This window comes from Chanodichthys erythropterus, chromosome 2 (genome assembly GCF_024489055.1).
Source record: "Chanodichthys erythropterus isolate Z2021 chromosome 2, ASM2448905v1, whole genome shotgun sequence".
Taxonomy (NCBI): Eukaryota; Metazoa; Chordata; class Actinopteri; order Cypriniformes; family Xenocyprididae; genus Chanodichthys; species Chanodichthys erythropterus.
Window position 1 is genome coordinate 34,375,270 of NC_090222.1, and position 23,180 is coordinate 34,398,449.

The 23,180-nt window shown below is 35.4% G+C and overlaps 2 protein-coding genes across 6 annotated transcripts in view; one reads left to right on the plus strand and one right to left on the minus strand.

Moving 5' to 3' along the window:
* Positions 1–12,448, minus strand: part of rgl2 (ral guanine nucleotide dissociation stimulator-like 2) — a 32,319-nt gene extending 19,871 nt beyond the window's left edge. For 2 of the 3 annotated variants that reach the window (XM_067410777.1, XM_067410776.1), the window contains exons 1-2: positions 12,011–12,095; positions 11,236–11,404 (exon numbers count right to left, since the gene is read on the minus strand). In XM_067410777.1, the coding sequence (XP_067266878.1) occupies positions 11,236–11,404; positions 12,011–12,057 (216 nt within the window). In that variant the 5' untranslated portion in view covers positions 12,058–12,095. The other variant, XM_067410778.1, reaches the window with a different exon arrangement.
* The window catches only part of phf1 (PHD finger protein 1), a 46,099-nt gene that overhangs the window by 7,572 nt on the left and 15,347 nt on the right, over positions 1–23,180 (plus strand). For 2 of the 3 annotated variants that reach the window (XM_067410780.1, XM_067410782.1), the window contains exons 2-7: positions 15,880–16,448; positions 16,889–16,967; positions 17,113–17,194; positions 19,729–19,815; positions 21,420–21,514; positions 21,963–22,111. In XM_067410780.1, coding sequence (XP_067266881.1) covers positions 16,447–16,448; positions 16,889–16,967; positions 17,113–17,194; positions 19,729–19,815; positions 21,420–21,514; positions 21,963–22,111 — 494 coding nt within the window. In that variant the 5' untranslated portion in view covers positions 15,880–16,446. Of the gene's footprint in view, positions 1–15,879; positions 16,509–16,888; positions 16,968–17,112; positions 17,195–19,728; positions 19,816–21,419; positions 21,515–21,962; positions 22,112–23,180 lie in introns of all 3 variants that reach the window. The other variant, XM_067410781.1, reaches the window with a different exon arrangement.

Below are 23,180 nucleotides of genomic sequence, written 5' to 3' on the forward strand. Positions count from 1 at the left end.
TGTTTTAAATAGTTTAAGTGTGTTCTAAGACATTTTAACAGATTTTGCCATTACTAGGACGTTGTTTTGGGGGGTTTTCTTGTTGCACATTTCTAAACTGTTTCTAATAGTGCTGTCAAATCGATTAATCATGATTAATCACATGTAACATAAAAGTTTGTGTGTGTGTGTGTGTGTGTGTGTGTGTGTGTGTGTGTATGTGTATATATATATATATATATATATATATATATATATATATATATATATATATATATATATATATATATATATATATATATATATATATATTTATATGTGTGTGTATATATATATATATATATATTTTACAAACTTTGTTAGATGTAGACAGTAGGGCTGCAAGATCGTTTTAGCATTGATATCACGATGTGCATACATTTTGCATACATGCAAAATTATGTCAAAATGCCTCTGTGAGTATCCTCATAAACATAGTGCCTTATGGCTTACGTGAACATAAATAATTAAAAAAAAAGAAAACGGACGCATATTGTTATATTGGATCTGTGCATTCTGTCTTAAAGTGACAGCAGCCAAATATTCCTGCTGTTGACTGTGTCATGAATGTTAATCAATCAACAAAAGACAAAGAGAAAATCTCTTTTGTAGCTTTAACAAGGATTAATTAGATTTAATTTATACTTTGAAGACTATGCAGTTTTCTTTTACATTTGATTATTCAATTTCTGTACCTGAATCCTGTTAGAATTACCTGAAATACATAAAGCACTATTTATTTTTCTACTTTGTTCCAATGTATTCATCAATGTTTGTAAGTGGTTTATTATTTTCTATGCACTCACTCCCCTACAAAATCACCCCAGTCTCTGTAGAATGATTAATTCTTTTCAAATAGAGCTATTCAAGTCATCTGGTGAAATTGTTTTCATATCGCAATATATATATATATATATATATATAGCAGAAAACCAAATATCGCAATGTCAGTTTTTTCCAATACAGTGCAGCCCTATTTGACAGCACTAGTTTAGAATAGAAGCATAATTTTAGTTATTATCATTTATGTTTGTAACACAAATGGAATAAGCTGCATGTCAAATTTATTTACTTTTACTTTAAAGGTTTAGAAGTTTTGGAACATCTGTAATCCCGAATTATGAGCAATGATAGTAGTGATACTTGCCTTAGAAAATACTGCCAACTTAACTATCGACAATATGCATTGTTATGCTGAGTCCATCTTGATGCAACACACAGTGCAAAACTTCTTCATTTTGATACTATTTACCAATCCTCTCTGAGTCAGGTTTGGAATTAACCCTTTTACAGTTAACCACATTTACAGTAGCTGTTAATATCATCCTGCGAAATCCACTTGGGTACATTTGGAAACTTTGAGGTTTGCCTTTAGGTTAAACCAGCTGTGAGTTTCCATGTCTTCTCTCAGCCAACAGGAAGTGCATAATAACTATGGACAAACACAGGAAACAGGACATGCTGTCATGTCATGCTGCCCTTCCTCCCCCCACACGTTACTCTCTCAGTCAAACGCTTTTAGTCTCTGTATTCACAAGCGTTAGCCTCAGGGGAGGGTGAACAAAAAAAAAATTCTATAGAATTTCCCAAGACAATATCAGCTGCTCTGTGTTTACTATCCTCTCTGCTCCTTAGCAGGGGAGATTGAGGCCAATTGTAACAGAAGGCAATTGTAAACAAACACATTATTTTGAATAACAAACAGGTAAGCCACATTCACACAGTAGCAGAATATGATTGTCAGTACTATATTTGAGTCCTTAAAACGGTTACGTTCACACACACAGTACAGTTATTTACAGAAGTGACAAATGCATTCTAAAACTGAACTCGCACGTACATTTTCAGGACTTAGGGGCCGTTCACACAGAACGCGTCTTTGCGTCTAAAAACGCGAGACGCGGCGCTCAGGAGTGGTTTTAAAAAAAAAGCGCAGCGTAGAACGCGAGTGTCTCGAGACGCGCTTTTGAGACGTGAGGCAATAACGACAACAACGGAAATAATAAAAATAGGTAAACAGCAGAATTGACATATATAAGTTTTGACATGGAAAAAAAGAAAATAAGATAATAATGAACGCCTCCTCCGCCGTGTTGCCGTCATATAAAACAGTTGTCATGCCAACTTGCTACTGTAAACAGAAGCTTGCAACGTTCGCCCCGCCTCCGAGTTCTTCTGATTGGTCCACTGTTTTCGAACTGACATTGATGAGCGGCGCTGCGTGTAAAAGTTGAAATTATTTTAACTTGACACGGCGTCTTAAAAACGCGGCGCTCATGTGAGAGGCGCTGCAAAAGACGCGAGACGCGAGCGTAACGGTCATGCACGTCCGTCAAGCGCGTGTTTACATAGAAAAACAATGGGAAAGTAGCGCATTGGAATAGAAAAACGCGTTCTGTGTGAACGGCCCCTTACAACTGCATTCTCAGAAAACCCGCAGTGTGTGAACAGAACCGGCCTGGACAAATATGGCCCTGTTTACACCTGGTATGAAGATGCATTTTACTCAGTCAGATCACAAGTGGACGATGCTAAATACAGGTGTAAACGGTAAACTTGTCCACTTTCGACCACTTCCAGAGGTAGTCGAAAACGCATTCGACCGGATTGCTTTTGTATTGCTCATGTGGTCGAATGTGTCCGAACAGCCACAAACATCCGCCTACTGACCTAATGCGTAAATATTATGGGAAGCGAGCTAGCCAGACTTTAGTGGGTAACTTAAACTGTCGGCTGAGGACCCAACTTTGGTTTGAAGACGAAAAACATACCAAGCACAACGTTCTCTAACCATTCCCGATTTCTAATACGCGCTCACCGCGTTCGGCGCAATCAGATCAGAAATGAAACCTGATGCTCTCCGTTTGTTTTTCCATCATCTCTGGTCGCATTCATAAATTGCGCAAGCTTATTTTGTCCATTAGATCGAAAGATCTGAACAAACCCATACATTTACCCACCCATAGACCCTCCCCTCGAAGAGGAGGTTGAAAGTCGACAAGAGACAATAAAATACCAGGTGTAAACGGGTATGTGTCTCCCTCGTCCACTTGTGATCCGATCAACCATTAGATCCGTCGATATTCTCCACTGGAGCTGCTGGATTCTACGAAGATTTGATGAAGATTTGACGGATGAACTCGCAGCTCAATTGGACTCTTCTTGTATAAAAGTGATAATACTTTTCTGTTTTATGGACGTCGTCATCTTGGATATTACTTCGGTCACTGTCGCTAGAGAATATGGGCTTGACTCCTGTTGCACATTCATACAGACAGTATTCGAGACTCTAGTTGCTGTTTGAAGGGGACTTTTCGAAATGCGTTTGCCAATCCCAAAAGCTTGCAGTGTGAATCAAGCCTTAGTCAGATTATGATTTGGAAATAATATATAAATACAGGTTTTAAAGGTGCAGAAACTCTGTTGATATTTGAATTCACCAAAACAAACACACCCCTACCAAAAAGGATCACACCCCTATCTTGATAGCTCCACCCCCAAATTCACAAACATGCTATGCAGCACAGGCACCTCCCCCCTAATGAGTGGACACGCCCCTTACTGCTGATTGGCTACCAGTGTGTTTTGGTGCTCGGTCCGATCCACTTTCAACAGCGTTTCTCAGAAATCACTTACTGTACCTTTAATCATGACTGAGAGGTCGGGGTCAATTATTATATTTATGAAATAAATATGACTTTTGATTCATTGCAATGTGCTTAAAACCTTATTTCATTCAAATATCTAGTTAAAAACTGATCTTGACTTATTAGCTAGTCAGTACATCTTAGTTAAAAGGATTTAGTTTTCAAATAATTATAATGTTGGTGCTGCTTAAAGGGATAGTTCACCCAAAAATGAAAACTCTGTCATCATTTACTCACCCTCATGTTGTTGCAAACCTGAATGAGTTTCTTTCTTCTGTTGAACACAAAAGAAGATATTTGAAAGAATGTTGGTAACCAGACAGTTGACGGTAGCCATTGACTTCCATAGTATTTTTTTTTTCCTACTATGGAAGTCAATGGCTACTGTCAGCTGTTTGATTACCAATTTTTGGGTGAACGATCCCGTTAAAGACTTTTGTTTTAAAAACGTATTATTCCTGACAACTAAAATAATGCCTTATAAAGGTAAAAAAAAAAAGAAAGAATATTAATTAGTATAAAGCAATCAGGGCCATCCTTATGACGGGTATATTTGGGGTAGTCTGTAAGTTATGAAGGAAAATGTTAAAAAATAAAATGCCCCCGTTTTCCCCTGCTAATACGACAACCTCACACACATTAAAAACCTTATATGTCCCTGCCGGCTGCGTTCTCACTGAAACACATCGTAAATACATCACAGGGGAGCTATTTACAGAGATCTATTGTTTCTGGCTCCTCCATGAATACCTTGTCTCGCTCTCTCTTTTATCTCCCCTCTTCTTGTGTTCTCATCTATTACTGCATCGACCAACTTTTCCTCTTTCTCCGCTAATCGAAATCACACCGTGACCGCCTCGGAGCACTCGCCACTGACAATCACAATGCAGCTTAATGGAAATCAGTCAATCATTCCTGCCCTGTTGTTGAGAGGTTTGGTCGATGCAGTGCTGGTATTTTCCCGCAGCCGTTTCTGCGTGACACACGGTGCTGCATGTGGCCCACGGTGCACCGTTCTGGGGACATAATGAGCGCTCTGTAGACAAACTGGGTCAGATGAGGTTGTTTTTAGCTAAACAATTATCTAGCCTTCCTAGCTTTCCACCCTCCCTCCCTCTCTCTGTCTCTCTGTTTTTACGTTACACCCAGATACACACACAAGGAAGTTGCACGGTGATGACTGCAAACACATTTTGACCTACACATATGCATCCTGCCACAGTCATTAAAGAATCAAGAGAGGGCCGGATTTAGTTTCATCCTGTTGAGTCTTCTCTGGCCTTGCTTTTGTGTCATCCGAGCAAGTCCCTACAAAAGAGCCAGTGTGTTTCATAGTGGACTTTTGCATTATTTACCAAAGAGCTGTGAGCTGGTCATGTGACCTTAACAGGAGGGAAGTTACTACAGTAAACGGTCTGTATGAGCCAGCGGGGCTTCTGTTTTTAGACCGGGGAACCCAAGTATTGAATGAGTCTAACCTTGGTGTAGCAATTTCTAGTCAATACTCAGGATGTTGTGACAAGAAAGAAGACCAGGGCCTTGACCAGCATAGACACGGACACATGCTCAATATTCAGATTAGCGGTTGATCAATATGGGGTTTTCAATGACAGATTCTTGACTTGCTCAATTTGGCTCTTCCCAATATAAGTCAATACTACAATTATATACGTTTATTCAGTTAGATGAACGAAAAAGCACTGCTTTTTTTCTACTCTGACAAAAATGCTACATGCCGTGGCATTTGTTTATTTGAGATTATATATATATATATATATAATATAAAAAAAATAGTAATTTAAAAAATAATGTATGCACTGTGTAAAGAATGCTTTAAGCAACATGGTTAATTTATATATACTGTCAAACCAAAATGTATTCAGACACCTTGAACATTTCATTCATTATTACAGTTTATTTACTATAGTTTTAAAAACATGGTAATAAAATATGACAAGATCTCAGAGTAACACTTAAGCAAAACATGGTCAGGTCAAAGTGTCTGAATAATTTTTGGTCCCAAATTTTTATCAATTTTACTTCTAGTCCACTGTATGAAAAATTTGGGGGTATAATATGTCACAGTTTACTTTTTTCATTTCTTTTTTTTTTTTTTTTGCTATCTTCACTTACATAAATGAACCATAGTGTCCTGCACCCACTAGTAAATTTAAAAATAATATATACATGTACGGAAGAGGACTAAGGCCAAGCAATAATAAAAAAATAAAACCATCTCGAGATTAAAGTTAAATTTCGAGAAAAAAGTTGAGATAAAATGTTGAGAATAAACTCGTTAAATTACGAGAAAAAACTCATTAAATTTCGAGAAAAAAGTCGAGATAAAATGTAGAGAATAAAGTCATTAAATTACGAGAAAAAAGTTGTTAAATTACGAGAACAAATTCGTTAAATTATGAGAAAAATGTGAAATTTCAAGAAAAAAGTCGCAATAAAATGTTGAGAATAAAGTCATTAAATTATGAGAATAAAATTAAATTACGAGAAAAAAAGTCTAGATAAAATGTTGAGAATAAAGTCATTAAATTATGAGAATGAAGTCATTAAATTACGAGAAAAAAGTCATTAAATTATGAGAACAAATTCGTAATTTAACGAATTTGTTCTCGTAATTTAATGGATTTTTTCTCATAATTTAATGAGTTTTTTCTCAACATTTTATCTCGACTTTTTTCTCGTAATTTAACGACTTTTTTCTCTGAATTTAATGAGTTTATTCTCAACATTTTATTTCAACTTTTTTCTCGAAATTTAACAACTTTAATCACGAGATGGTTTTATTTTTTTATTATTGCTTGGCCCTAATCCTCTTCCGTATATATATATATATATATATATTATATATATATATATATATATATATATATATATATATATATATATATATATATTCTGTGTTTATATATTTGTTATTTATTATTATTTAATTATGTAGTTATTTATTAATAATAATAATGAATAAAAAAAGCACGGTTTACTTTGTTTATATATCATTTATGTATTTATTTATATTATATGTGATGTTTTTATTATATATAAATATAATGTAAAAATAAATGTAAATATATATATATATATATATATATATATATATATATATATATATATATATATATATATATATATATATATATATATATTATATATATATATATATATATATATAAATAAATTAAACGGGTCATGAACTGCAAATATATTTATTTAGTTATTTATTTTACATTTTCTGATGTTCTCTAAGGTCCACTTATAATGTTATCAAGATTTTTACATCAAAAACATCCTAATTTAGAAGTAATAAGCTATTTCCTATCCTGTTTTTAACCGTCTCTTTCAACCGTCTCTTTTGATGGGCGTGCTGCATTCAAGACTCTGAGGTAAACGCCCACCTCTATGATTGGCTAACAGTTTTGCACATTAAAATAAGTAAGAACTCTGAGTTACCACAGTTATATTCGACAAAGGATGACTTACAGTGTTTCGTGTAAATGTAAGTATGAATGAATGTACCATCGTTTGTCATTCTTAAAGGCTATTCATAGATGAAAATAAAAAACGTATTCATTTGCAGTGTCCTGTTTTAAATATTATATTAGATCTTGCTCACTGAAACTTTTCTTCAGGACTACAGTGAATGGCTTCAAAACAATAACAAAAGCAGCGTTCTCTACGTGCTTTCTTCCGTATCCGATAATCCATCACATTAACCCCATAAATGCAGAAGCAAAGGAAAGAACAGCAAATTAAAATTATTCAGCTGACTGCGGCGCTACAGTATAAATACTCAACAGACAAAGCAATAGTGACACATGATAAAAACACTTACTCACACTTGTGTGTTGCAACGGTACTGTCGGATCCAGTGTAGTTGGCACTGCATTATCTTTTAGTTTCAGTCTCTCTGAGTCGAACTGTGTCTTGTTTAAAAACTAATTCGCAGTAAAATGAAACGAACAGTGTCTTACTGATGCGGAACTTAATAAAGTTCATCTACACTTTCTTAATGTTAGGATCTCAAGGATGGCCATGCAAAGACCTTTCCACTTCAAAACATTGCAATCCTCAGAGGCATCTCTATCATGTTGATGCTGGAATATTCCTGTGTTTGTGTCAGACTCGTATTTTCTACTACATGATTTGCGCAAACCGGTGGGCGGGGGTAAAGAGGCAATTATGTAGAAGTAGGCGTTGATCTTCTACTGCAGAGGTGGTCCTTCGTCACACTGTGACATAATAATGTGACAAAATCCAAAACGAGTCGTTTTCTGAGCTTGGTTTCAATAAAAGCTGTTACAAAAAGCTGGTACAATGACATCTTATATAACAAAAGATCATGGAAAATTTGATTTACTCAATAAAGAGTATAATAAGTGGCTCATTTGAAAGCTCTTTTGATTTTAAGGAACACTTGATATGAATGTAAACTACTTGACGTAATCTCAAACCCGTCTGCAGCAGCTGACGGTATATAAACACAGCATGAGAGAATACCAGGTGGGGTCACAATCAGCAGTGCACGAGGGCTTTTGCCTCAGGCTGATAAGAAACTCACCACCCCGTAGTACTTCTAAAACAAAACAGTTCAGGCTAAAACAAACACAAAGCAGGTCAATCGGAGAGCAACAGATGAGCGTATATTTGAATTTGATGAACTTTCAGCCTGGCCTCTTTATATCACCACAGTTAGTTATGTAATAGATCCCCCTCAAACTAACATTTGCAGCGTGTTACCGTCTACTTCAGTCAAACCAAAAGCAGCTTTTCTTAGAACCAAACAACTGTCGCTTCAGTTTCCTTATGATTATATGTCTCAAGAGGACGAGGCCTTCAGCACTTCAAGTGAAAGGGTCACAACTCAGCTGAATATCCTGTTTCATGTTTTAATCCACAAGTGAAAGCTGATCTAACACTAACACATTCAGTAAGACAAAACGTGTATGATAAATGTGTGCCCTAAGCAAAGAAACCCAATGAGGAAGACCTGGTCCAAGAAATATTTCTTCTCACTTTTGTAGTAATTATGTTGTTGTTGGGTAGTACTCATGTGCTGTAACCAAGGTTAAAAATTAACCAGAAATTTAAAATGCAAAAATGAAGGTGGCAAAAATAGCCCCTTTGTGTAAATGTGGGTGTAAAAAATACCAGTTATTTAGATATAGACCATTTTGATGTTTGCAAACAGTGATGACGTGTTTTGTGGGCGGAGCCTACCTGGTGTCAGAAAATAACAGTTCTGCAGTAGCAGTCTGAGAGATCCACAGAATAAAAGTATAAAAAAGGTCATTTTGAGTTTATATCTCACACTTTTTGAGTTTTTTTTTCTTGCAATTCTGAGAAGAAAAATCAGAATTGCGAGATATAAACTCGTTATTCTGTCTTTTTTTCTTCAGAACTGCAAGTTTATATCCCGCAATTTAGACTTTTGTTCGGTCATGTTTTCAATTCAAGATGGCGCAATTTCATAAAAATAAGCAGTTTGCCTCGCTGGATATTACTGACAGTCACTGAATATTTCAATCATAAAACAGTTGTCAAATATTAAATGATCACTCGCCACCTACTCTTTCACTTCTATAAAACAATACACACTGGAATGCGCACTTCGTCTTCTGTGATAAGCCTAGCTTTCTTTGATATGATTGATTCTGACAGTGACTGACAGTGAAAATGTAACTTTTAAAACATTTTTTGTCATCCTAACAAAAAAAATACGTGCATAATGGCAGAGAAGCATCAATAATATCAACCATTTGTCCATTTCTAATTATTGGGGGCACTTATCCCCTTCAGTGTGTATGGTGGTTACGGCCCTGCAGAGTACCTCAGGGATGACGTGTTTGGCAAGCATTTTAAGACTTCCGGTTCCATCGCCATAAAGTCTATGTTTTTTTTAATGGCTTTTTGCTAAATCGCCTGAAATAAGGTCTGCATTTCTCATGAAAATGTGGATAAGTATTCATAACAGCGCAGATCATAATCAGCGAGCGTGTTTTTTAATAAAGTTTGAGGAAGCTTGGTGGTGGTGACGTTGATTCGCGACCATGGTGTGCTGTAGTCCGTTTATAGCCGGTTAGCTTTTTATATCTGACGACTTTATTTAAGCTTCAAAATGTATAAATGTTGTATTAACTTGTAAAGATTATCTTGATGGACAAAATGTGTAAGAGTCATAACCCTTTGTTAAACACAGAGCTTATTTTTTGCGATTTTCCAAAAGTCCATGGGAAAAATGCATAGGTTTTCGATCGAGGGAACCCGTGCGCCGCTAACTTCCGGGTTGGCCTACAAAAACACGTCATCTCTGACGTACTCTATTCAGACGCAGCGATAGTTTAAAAAAATGAAAAACATTGCCTACCTTATACCTTTAATATTTTAGTGGAATTTGTAATACATTTTTACAGTTGATGACTAAAAAGTTCATTATTTAAAATATATTCTAAATGTTTTAACCTTCACATCCTTGCTGAATAAAAGTATTAATTTCTTAACTTTTTTTTATTTTCATTTTTTATTTATAAGCACATTTGCCTCTTAGTAAGCATTGATTTTACATTCTCACTGTAGGCTATAGACACAGCACTACATTTTGTCCATTTTTACACTCTAAAAAGTAATTCAGGGGACCTGTTACCACAACTCAAATAAATGCATGATTTCAAGTTAAAAATTCTAATTTATTGTTTTAATTAAACCTTTTAAGTTGCAAACATTATTTTGTTGAGTTCTGTTGACATAATAATGTTGATCATTACATCAACTTAATATTGTCTGTAATTCCAACTCAAATGTATGCGTTAATTGGCTTTTTTTTTCTTTTTTTTTTAAATTGGGTTGTAGTAACTTAATTAAATTGTCTTGATAACTTTATAAATTAGTCAGTGGACTTCTAGTTCCCAGCATGCTTTGCATTAGGACTGGATAAGGAGAATAAATGTTGAAATTAAGTGTTCATTTATTTGCTTTTAGTGAAAGGAAAGACATGTTATAGTGTTTAATGCAGTTATGTTTGACATTTAAAAGACTTTCTGTAATGTCGGAGTTTTGTGGTTACTATTGTGCTGAAGAGTAGATACGTGAAGGTAAACATTGACTCTATAAGCAATGACTGTGCTAATGCCAATGACAAGTAATATCTTGTTCATTAAATAAACATGTTAAATAAGTTACATTTAGCATGTGCTATGATGCTGATTTGAACTGAAATAGATAAGATTAACTGGTTCCAGGGCTACAACTCTGGAAGTTAGAGCAACTTAATTTTTCTGAGTAATCAACTTTCAAGCAAAAAAATTGTGTTTCTGCTACAAATTATTAAGTTCCTCCAACTCAGTGTAGCTTGTTGGTTGAACATAATTTCACTCTAAGTTGTCATAACTCAAAAAAATTAATGCAAACTGTTGCGTTAATATTTGTTGTTGTTGATCCAACATTATTTTTAGTGTATATTGATCTCCTACAGATCCTACCAAAGGTGTGACCTCTCCTCCTGATCCCTCATTAAATTAATATATTAAGGAGTGAATCATGACATCAATTGTCATCTTACCTGTGTGTGATCTGCCTCCCTGTGTTCGTTCTCCTTCCACGGCTGATCCGGAGGTCCGTCGACCTCTGGCTGTAGGGGTCGATAGCCAATGAGGGGCACTTCTCTCGGACCCACTCCTGGCAGCTCGACTCCAGATGTTTTCATACTACGGGGGAGCATGATGGTGCCGCTGGCCCAAAAACAAAACCCGAGGTCATTTGGAGAGGAACAAGCAGCTCAACAGGGAGTCATTTGCCCTGGTAGATCATTTGTTTTCATCATTTACATTTCCCTCTGCCAAGAGACAACTTCAAATTTGAATTCAGGCCCCTCCCTTGCCTTGTCTCCTTTCCCTCACTGGTATTTATATTAGCCTGCAGATAGAGATCTCTTTCAGGAAGAGAAGGATGGAAAGAGCGCAGCTCAAAACTCAGTGCCATTGTCACAAGCGGCAATAAACAAAAATCTTTAAGATCTTTTAAACAAGTGCAAGTTCATAAACATGACACATTTTTAAATGAGTAACTGCTCTTCTGAATGCACCCATTCACTAGTCAGGGATAAACATGTATTAGTGTGCAAAACAAGACTGAATTAGGTCAAACCTAACAGGAAAATAAAGCTTTCTTTCATCTGACCCCAACCATGCGTAAAGCACTCAGCTTAACTGCGTTATTTTCTGTTTACTGAATCTAAGAGGGAAGTAGCCTACCTAAGGACAACATTCACATAATGTCATTTAATGTCACCACTGTCAAAGTACGTCTCGCACAGGACTTTTCTCACGTGAACTTACAGTTCGCAGCATACCCCATACAGGACAGTACATCCTCTCACAAACATTCGTAAGCACAAACCACCTCTGCGCGATCACAACCAGACCGAAGCGCAAAAATACCTGTTAGGAGATTAATATCACGTCCATCCGCCCCTGCGTGTAGATTCCTCGGAAGTCAGAGTTTCTGTCCCTCCATATCTCTCCCCTCCTGCTTCACCCGTCAACGCTTATCGGCCCGATGAAGGCGGTGAGCTGAGCGTGTTGGTGAGGTCTGCTCTGGTGACGCGCGAGCGGCGCGTTGGGCGCAGTTCCTGCTGTTAGTCCAGCGCGTGTGGTCATTGGCTGGACGCACCGATGAGGAGCGGTACCCGGTAAATTCAGAGCAGCCGGCAACAACGCAGTGTCTACACACCGGACGCGTCGCGATATAACTTGTTTGGTATAAAGGTGTCTACACTGGAAACTTCCGAAGCAACGCATACATCCAGTTTCTTTCTTTCTTTTTTTTTTTTTTTTTTTTTTGACGCGCTGCATACTTACTCCACTTCATGTTCTTATTCTAACCAAATATTTTATTTTATTTTATTTTGCTGCTACTCTAAATAGCTTCCCTCGTTAATCTGAAATAAATGTTATGTTAAAAAATAAAATTATTATTATTTTGCAATTACTTATTTTATTATTATTATTACTATTATTATTATTATTGTTATTTATTTATTTATTTATTTTTCTGCTTCGCTCCCGTCACTTTATATCCCTCATTCATCTGAAATAAATAATTTTTAAAATATCATTTGTTTTTGCAATTACTTTGATTTTATTATTTCATTTTATGTTGCACTGCTACTTTATCCACTTTTTTTCTCTCAAGTACTATTCTATTTGAATAAATAAAAAAAAAAAAAAAAAAAAAAAAAAAAAATATATATATATATATATATATATATATATATATATATATATATATATATATATATATATATATATATATATATATATATATATATATATATTATTGTAATTTATTTATTTTATTTATTTAATAAAACTCAACCATTTTTATTTTTAAATATTTGGGTTTTTTTTTGCAATATTTTTTATTTTTTTATTTTGTTTTATTTTGCTGCTACTCCAGCCACTTTATTTCCTCATTAATCTGAAATAAAATAATTTTATTTTTAATGTTATTTATTTTATTTTATTTTATATTATTATTTTTTTATTTATATTTTGCTGCTTCACTCCAGTCACTTTATATCCCTCATTCATCTGAAATAAAATAATTGTATTTTTAAAATATAATTTGTTATTTTTTTGCAATTTTATTTTATTATTTCAATTTATGTTGCACTGCTACTCTATCCACTTCTTTCCTCTCAACCATTTGAATAAAAATATTATATCTTTAAAAAAATATAATATTTTTAATTATCATTTTATTTTTCTGCTCGAAAGCCACTTTATTTCCCCCATTCATTTGAAATAAAAGTTTTATTTTTTTAAATATCCTTTGTGATTTTGCAATTATTTAATTTTTCTGTAGCTATTCCTGTAACTATCTAATAACTAATTGTCTCATTTGCCTATAATTATTACACAATTATGGTTCTATGACCTAATACTGAGCGACTAAATAGACTGTATATTTCATTTAGTATTTTCATAATTAATTTGCCATACAGTAGGATATTATGCAATCTGGACAAGAGTGATTCAAAAATGAGAAAAAAAATAAATAAATAAATGAAAATGCTATACACACATATAAATTTTAACCTAATATCTTGATTTTGAAGCTATGTGTCAACTACCCAACCCGATTATAAATATTAGCTTCATTTATGAAGAATATGTCAATAAGAAGTCCCATTTAGCTGTCTCTGTGTGTGTATGTGTGTGTGTGTGTGTGTACCCTCACACATTGTCAAGGTTGTATTTTATTGCCTGATGTTGTTTCACGGCCTGAATTTTAAGTGGCCGGCGGTGTTGAAGTTTTTGATGTAAATGATTTATGCTTTTGAATGGCTGGACAGTTCCTAGCAGGGTGATTATTTAAAGCTAATCCTTGAGCAGAGTGCCAGCTGTGGATTCCACTCTGACCTTGCAATATTTTTATGGCAGGGCCTTGAAGACAAGAAGATCTTTAACAACAAAAATAAGAACAAAAAATAGCATGCAACTGTGCAATGGAAAATAATCCATTTCTTTAGCCGCCAAATAAACATGATATAACAGTCTATTATCATTTATTTCCAGTTATAGCGCTCCACATATGGCATAAATTAGCAGCCCAAGGGGATTTGGAAAAACTAGAATTACCTAATGTGTTTGTTTAAGCACTGCTTACATGTTTTGTTTATTCTAACAATAAATGTCTGGCAAAAAGGTACTAAACTATGCGTTTGCGAATATGCTCATAATTTTCCATTTTAAAACAAAGCTACTGTATGCACAAGAAACATGTTGTGACCCTCAGTTTGTCAGGACACTATCCATCTGTTCTGGAGTTAGAAGCTGTGCGTGTTATGCAAGACCTCAGCATCTCACGGTGGTATCTGTTTTTATTAAAAGGTTGTTATGGTGAATAAAAGCATTGGTAATGTGAGCCATGCATTCAATTTGTTGGAGTGGACTAATTAAAATAGTGGTTTGGTGCTTATGAATAATTTATCACTCCTATCAAGCTCTTTAGACCTGCTCTCTAAATGACATGGCAACTTGTTATACAAAATGTGTTACCCACAACACTTTCATGTTTGATCACTAAGTTAGAAAGAATCTAAAAGCTACTAAATACAGACTGTTTTGAGTTTGCTGTAATTTGGCACAGGAATGAAGCCAGTCTCTCTATCTTGCATCTTTGCATCTTTTGTGTTTGCGCCCTCTGCTGGACTCTCAGAGAACTGCTTTACAAAAGACACGCCAGAGGCCATTTTGAACATTCCTGCACTACTATCATCACAATAAGAGTGTTTGGTGTATCATTATTTTGTTTTATTTTGATCTACCTCATTTACTTGTGTTACCAGTAGGATATGTGTTGTGACATGAAAAAAATGTCGTCTTCAAGAGGATAAAAGTGTAAAATAAAATTGATATAATTCATAGAACACACACACACATACATAAAATTAATGTAAATATAAATATTAAAAATAAATAAATAAATAACTGCCTTAATCAACCTGGTCTAATTGGTAAATACATTGACTGATATTTGGACAGAAGTATTAGTGTTCTTAAAAAAATAAATATATATATATATATATATATATATATATATATATATATATATATATATATATATATATATATATATATATATTTACATATTAACTGTGTATGTATTATAGTTATATTATTTTACTGTAAAATAATATAACTATAATATAATAGTAATAACAGTTAGTATATATATATATATATATATATATATATATATATATATATATATATATATATGTGTATATATATATATAGCCTATAGTAAATATACAAAAATATTTATATTTACATTAACTGTCTTCAAAAATAATATATATACACACGTGTATGTATATATAATTTATTGATAATATTATATATTTTTTATTTTGTGTAAATATTGTACACAACAAGTGTGTTTCATCTTCATTTTTTTTAAATAAATACACAATTTTGTTTAAGAAATGCATAATATTAATGCCAAACATTTTCTCATATAGCCTAACATTTTATTTTAAATAAATATAAGCGTTTCTTTCTTGTATTTTTATTATCACTCGCCCTCACTGATTTATTTATAATGTATTCCCATCATATCGGTTAAGATGGTATTTTTCTGTGACGCAGGTTCAAACATTTTCCATAAAAATCCTTTTTTTTCTCCCCCGTTTCTTTTTCAGGAAAAGGCAGCGCGTAACAGCTTTGCCACATTTTTGCCGGCACCCAAGGGCATTTTCAAACTTTCTCCAAAAAGTCCGCGGCGCGGCTCTGCTGGACTAATTGCAGCCCCAAACTTTCCCTAATGAGCCGCTGAGAGTTTGCGGCATTGGCCGAGCGCCTGTGGGGTCGGGCGCAGGTGGTCGTGCCGGCTTTCAATCCGGTGGGATGTCGGTCAGTCGTACAGATGTGAAGGTGTTCTCAGGATCTCCCTCCCTCTCCATCTCCCTGTGTTTTATGTCTGCGTCACAACAAGTCGAAGGAGAGAGAGAGGCAGAGATGATGATGGCGTCTCTCTCGGGCTGATTCTCATGCCGCTTCCCTGACAAACACGCTTGATAGCATCAACGGAGAGACAGAGGAAGGTTGGGAACATGAAGGGAAGACAGACAGAGAGAAAGACGGACGGACAGACGGTTGCGCACTGACGGCTTGAGTGACGCGCGTTTGATCCACCGCGACTCTCCAAACCCGCCGATTATTCGGGACAGTGATTGAGACGCAGAACAACACCGGGCATCAGGCATTTCATGTGAGTCTGACATCTCTTCCCCGTCTCTGTGACCCCAGCAGAGCAGAACACTTAACACAGGTACATCCCGTCCACGTATGATCTGTCATGCGTGTTAATTGATATGTGCATGCGCGTGCCATCATGTGTGTCTGCTCTGATGAGTTGTGTGCATTGATTAAGCACATCTGGTCATGCGTTTTGCATGCAATCAATTGCGCGCTCTTTCATGCATTGTTGTGGCATCTGCATATATTATGGTCCGCTGCATATGGCAGCCAGTGTTTTTGATCATGTGTGGCACTGCAATGTGCATTGACTCTTCATCATTTATCCTACTGTACTGTATACTGTCGCTATGCACAGAGTTTAACCCTTTAGGCTGCTGCTGTTTCCTTGTGTGGAAACACAATTTCATGTCTCTGGACCTTTTTTGCACTCTTCTTTCCCGCGCTCTTCAGGATGGGGGGAGTCAGTGAAGGAGAGGATGTTTTAGCCAGGTGGAGCGATGGACTTTTGTACCTTGGCAATGTCAAACGAGTAAGTTTGCTCTAAGTTTGTTTGGAAGAGAGAAAGAGACACTGTAGCAGAGAGAGGGAAGCAGCAAGTTTTAAACCATGTGCCTTGCTGTGCTGCTGTAAATCAGTGTCTGTTATTTGTCATGTTTAACTGTATTTATTTGCAGGTGGACAGTGTCAAGCAGTGCTGTTTGGTCAGATTTGAGGATAACTCTGAATTCTGGGTCCTCAGGAAAGACATCCACTCATGTAAGTGGATAAACTTTAAATTCAAGCTCGAAAAGTAAGTAAATGCATCCAAAATCCAATGTAAAAAAATAAATAAATAAGAATTTATTTTTTACTTAAAAACATAAAGCCTGTTTTTAGGACTATTATGTTTTTTTGTTTTTTGTTTTCGTTGACATTGTAATGTATGCCTTTTATTTTATTTATTTATTTATTTATTTTGTAATTTTCCTAATTCATTACTTTTTTATTTAATTTCCAATAAATAAATAAATAAATAAAAATAAAGGTAAATCAACATAAATCAATACAACAATCACTGCCGTGAAGTATAAATACTTTAAATACTAATAACATATTAATAAATAATTTACTTATTTTTCATTATAGAAATGAGAATGAGATTTATTTTTGCATTACAATAATGAGATTTTAGATGAAAAATATGCTATAAAAATAAAACATGGTAAAAATAAGCTTTTTGTTCTATAAGAAAAATATAAATTCTTAAATCGTTCTTTTTGTCCGGGAGTGAAAAATGACCCAGATATGTTCAAGACAGGTTTTGTGATAATAAACTCTGTATATAGAGGTTTTTTTTTTTGTTTTTTTTTTGTGTGTGGTAATTTTCCCAATTCTTTTCATCATTACTCATTACTTTTTTACTTCATTTCCAATAAATAAATAAATAAAAATAAAGGTAAATCAACATAAATTAATTCAACAAACACTGCCATGAAGTATAAATACTTTAAATACTAATAACATATTAATAAATAATTTACTTATTTTTCATTATAGAAATTAGATTTTAGATGAAAAATATGCTATAAAAATAAAACATGGTAAAAATAGGCTTTTTGTTCTATAAGAAAAATATAAATTCTTAAATCTTTCTTTTTGTCCGGGAGTGAAAAATGACCGGGAATTACGCCTTATGAAAGAATTAGGAGTGATATACAGAATTTTAGAAGTTTATTTTAACTTTTAATTTTCATTCTAATTTTTTTTTTCTCTGTTGCATAACTGACATTGCCAAATGGAATTGCAAAAACTAAACTGTTTTCAAATGGTGCGTTCCGAACGTGATATATCGCCCTCCGAAGGGTACTTTGGAGTGAAAACAATCATGGCTGCCATATTAAAGTGTTGTTCCAAATCGAGGTACTCAAAACTGGCCACTTCAAAGGGCCTTTCAGAATGAAGGATTTTGAAGGGGACAACTGAGAGACGCTTCGGGCCCCCATGATCCTTTGCACAGTGAAGTTGTTTGACGCTGGAGTTTGATTTTACCATACCTTATTTATACAAGTTAGATTTGGTACATTATTATGGTCAACACGACATTGTACTTCAACAAAAATACTTTACAGCTTCCTTTATCAGTCCATCAGTCCAAATGTTTCAAATACATAGACACAATATGGTGCGATAAACCAAAAATAAATAAATAAACTAATTTTAAACAAAATGCGCAGTTTGCGCATTGTGAACAATGTTCAGAGCTTGTTTTTGGGGGTCAACCAGCGTACAAAATGTGCGAAAAAGGCACCTCCTTGATTGTCTCATTAAGATGATACAGAAGTGCGTTCCAAAAAAAAGTTTTTTTGACCCCTACACCCTTCATCCCTTCGAAGCTCTCACTCTGGAGGGTAAACCCTTTGAAGGGATTAGGACATAGAGATGAGCCCTTCCAAATGGATTGCAGGGAAAAAGGTCTCCCTAAAACTACTCCTCTGCCATTGGTCAATCAAAAAGATAGTCCTGCCCCAAACTCACACTATTGGTTGAGCCAGTGTTGCTGTCTCAGGCTCATTTGGATGATATTTGAACATCTAAAGAATGGGGCACATCACCTTTTACATTAAATATTACTTGAGAAACTGTGTAGTGCATTATTATATAGGCCTATTTTCCATTTGTATGTTTTTTCGTTGGTCCACTCTATATTAGGTATCTTTAACTACTATGAACTAACATTTAAATTAATCATTTGAAACAGTGCACTTATTGTAAAAATACGTGTTTTTACATTGTACTTAATTAAAAAAAAAAAAAAACATGAATGTAAATACATCTGTAATTAAGTTCTGTAATTACATCTATAATTACACTTTTGACACTTCCTTTACACCTTAACCCACCCTTAAACCTACCTGTCTCTAACCTTACCCGTATCCCACCTCAATAGCAGCAAATGTGGTTACACTTATGTGCACTTTCAATGCACTTACCCATGAAAGTACTAAGTAATTTTAAGGGAACAACAACATTAAGTTTAGGTGTAGGTTCAGGGTTAGTACGTTACCTAGTTATTACCCAGTTTATGTCATTACTACAATAACAGCATAGTGTGTACATGCGAAACGGACTGTAAAATAAAGAGCTAAAGCAAAAGTGACCACAATAAGTACATTGCACTTATTTTTGTACACCTAATATAAAGTGCAACCTTTTTGTTAATAACAAATCTAAAGTAAAAATCAAAATAATGAAATGTTGTCTATTTGTCGTCTGTCCAGTAAATGACCATGTTTCTTGTTTCCTGTGTTCAGTCTCTTCAGGAGGAGAGGAGGTGTGCTGTATCTGTGATGCTCCGCCTCTTAAAGAACCTCTCATAAACTGCCTCAAATGTCGCCACGGTAATCTGACATATAAAAACCTTTTATGTAGATTATGTAGAATTGTAGATTTATATCTTACTCTTGCGTTTCATTTATTTATTTTTAGGCTTTGTGTATACATTAATACACTGCCTGGTCAAAAAACAAAAAAATTGGCAAATACTTAAGAGTCTGTGACTGCATCATTGTTTCTGTGTTTACTATGTTTCTAGCATGTTTTATGTTTGGGAACGGTTCTTTTAACCCTAACTTATGGAGTGTGTAGCTTTTCATTTCTTAAACAACCATGTCAGAAGACGTATCATGGCCGTTGTGACGAGCAGGGCGGGCAAGACCCGTGAGGGAACGGCGCGAGGCCTCGAGTCTCTCACGGAGGAGCTCCTGAGGCATAAAAGGAGGAGCGACTACAATGAAGGAGGAGAGAGGACCAGGACTGGATATTATTTTATGTTTTATTATGCTTGTGTGGCCGGCAGACGTCCGCGAGGGTCTGCCGGCATTACTTTCGTTTTTTTCTTTGTTTATTTTGAGATTTAACTTTTGTTGAATGTTCACCGGTTCCCGCCTCCTTCTTCCCATATTTACGAACTGTGTTACATTGGGGCTCTCCGACAGCATGTCCCTCCTTCCTCCCGGGTTTCAGCACCAATGTAACGAGGTTAGTAGATATGGGAAGGAGGCGGGAACCGGCGAACGTTCAAACAAACTTTAATGTAAAATAAACAAAGAAAAAAACGAAAGTAATGCCTCGCGGACGTCTGCCGTCCACACAAACATAATAAAACATAAAATAAAGTCCAGGCCTGGTCCTCTCTCGTCCTTCACTGATGTCACTCCTCCTTTTATGCCTCCGGAGCTCCTCCGTGAGAGACTCGAGGCCGGCACGCCTCGCAGGTGATGCTCGTTTTCACTTGCTTCACCGGCCTCGTGCCGTTCCCTCACGGCTCTCGCCCGCCCTGCTCGTCACAGCCGTATTCCAAGCTTAAATTGTGAAAGAGTGGTTGGGAGGGAGAATAAAGAATCATTTTCACACATGAATTGACACCTCCAAGTCCAGACCTTAAATTCAGTGTACACAAGTTTTTGACCAGTTCTACAAGTTCTTGACCAAAAATGGATGCACCTCTTAATGGAAATAACATCACAACATCTATTTCCATCAAGAGGTGCATCCAATTTTGGTCAAGATCTTGTAATGACAATGCAAGAGGTGAGCACTCTGTAAAGTCTCCTCCAGCACATCCCAAAGACTTTCAATGAATTTAAGGTCTGGACTCGGAGGTGTCAATTCATGCATGAAAATGATTCTTCATGCTCCCTCCCAAACATTCTTTCACAATTTGAGCATGATGAATATTGACATTGTCATCCTGGAATGGCCATCTTCCCTACATGGTTGTTTAAGAAATGAAAAGCTACACGCTTCATCAATTAGGATCAAAAGAACCGTTCCCAAACATAAAAACATGCTAGAAACATAATAATCACAGCAACAATGATCCATTCAAAGACTCTTAAGTATTTGCCTATTTAAATCCAAACAGCAATTTTTGTTTTGTTTTTGGCCGGGCAGTGTATGTTACTTATGACGCACTTGTTTTCTTGATCCATTGTTTCCCCAGGTTATCATCCAGAGTGCCATACCCCGCCCATTGAACCTGAAGTTGACCCCAACAGCTGGATATGTCGCCAATGTGTCTTTGCAGTCGCAACAAAGGTTGTACTTTGCTTAAATCTCGAAATGAATATTTAGATACATGGACAACGTTGGCATTCAAGGTCTAATTCAAATGACACACATCCTAACACAAGTCTTTAATCTTGCTCTGAGATATAAAGGGTATCCATGGCTTACTGCACTTGACTGCGTATTTATTACATTGCAGCACTCTGCAGGTGATGGCGGTGGTAGAGCTGCGTTAAATGGGCCTGCGCTTTAATCCGTCTGTCAGTGCGCTCGTTTCACAGGCCTTACATGCTGATTTGAAGATAAAATCATATTCACCAACCCCCCCGCGGCAGGAAATATTAATGACTTCCTTCAGCGTGTCTTCTCCAAATTCAATCTTCAGATGAAATCGCTGTTAAATGTGCTTACATGACAGGAGAGCGCTTGTCACAGAGAGGTGAGATACATTGAAATGATGAGCTGTGTTCTGTCCTAGAGAGGGGGAGCGTTAAAAAGAGGACGCTTCGCACGGCTCATGCAGATCATGAAAGTCCGGCTGCCCTATCAGCTGTCATCTCTAGACTGGGACCCGCAGCACTTGACCAACCAGCAGCAGTGTTACTGCTATTGTGCTGGACCAGGAGAGTGAGTCCAACTTGTAACGTTCTCACATGTCTATCACAGTGTTTAGAATGGAATATTAGTGTACTTCGACTGCACAATGTGCAGTATATACTGCCTATGTTTAGTGTATTGAATATTTTGAAAAGTAGTGTGTTAAACAGTATGCAGGACCTTTTTAAAAGTTCAGTTTTGTGTTAAAATGTCTTGGACATTTGCACATTTTGGCAAATATAATAGGCCATTCGGATATCTGTACTGAATACATAATGCATACGACTTACTTTTAGAAACAGCAAGCAATATATCATTCCAGAAGTGGAGTTGGGTAAAGTTACTTTTAAAAGTGAAATGTTACAATATTGTTGTTACTTCCTAAAAAATAACTAGTAACTTAGTTACTCTTTATGGAAAGTAATTTGTTGCCTTACTTTTGTGTTATTTTTTTCTCACCTGGGCTTGCTTGTTTGCTTATTCATAACAAAAAAGTGAAATGAATAAGCCTCAGGCTGAAGGAAATGCAAATTCATGCTTGTACAAATTTTTAAGCTCTGCAACCCTTCTGGATTACAGAAGAATAGGATCTAAAGTCCTTTTTGCTTATTAGTATGGTTGAATTATCAAGGGTCAGCAGCAAAGACATTGGTTAATAAAGTTAGATTAAAACACATAAAGTAGGACATGTATTTGTGTAATTTAACATATTTAATTATCGCAGGTTTGCATAATATTCTGAGTTGTTTACATAGCGCACACAAGGCCTCTGCACTTTCTGTCAACATGAGTTCAAAAAATTTGTCAGTCATTAAATGGGAAAACAAAGTAACTTGCATACTTGTAATGCGTTACCCCAACACTGAATGTTTATAATATTAATAATTCATTTTATATATATATATATATATATATATATATATATATATATATATATATATATATATATATATATATATATATAGTGGCATGAAAAAGTATGTGAACCCCTTGCAGAATCTTTGAAAATGAGAATTATTTTAATAAAATAAGAGGGATAATAAAAAATGCATGCTATTTTTTGTTTAGTACTGTCCTGAGTAAGATATTTTACATAAAA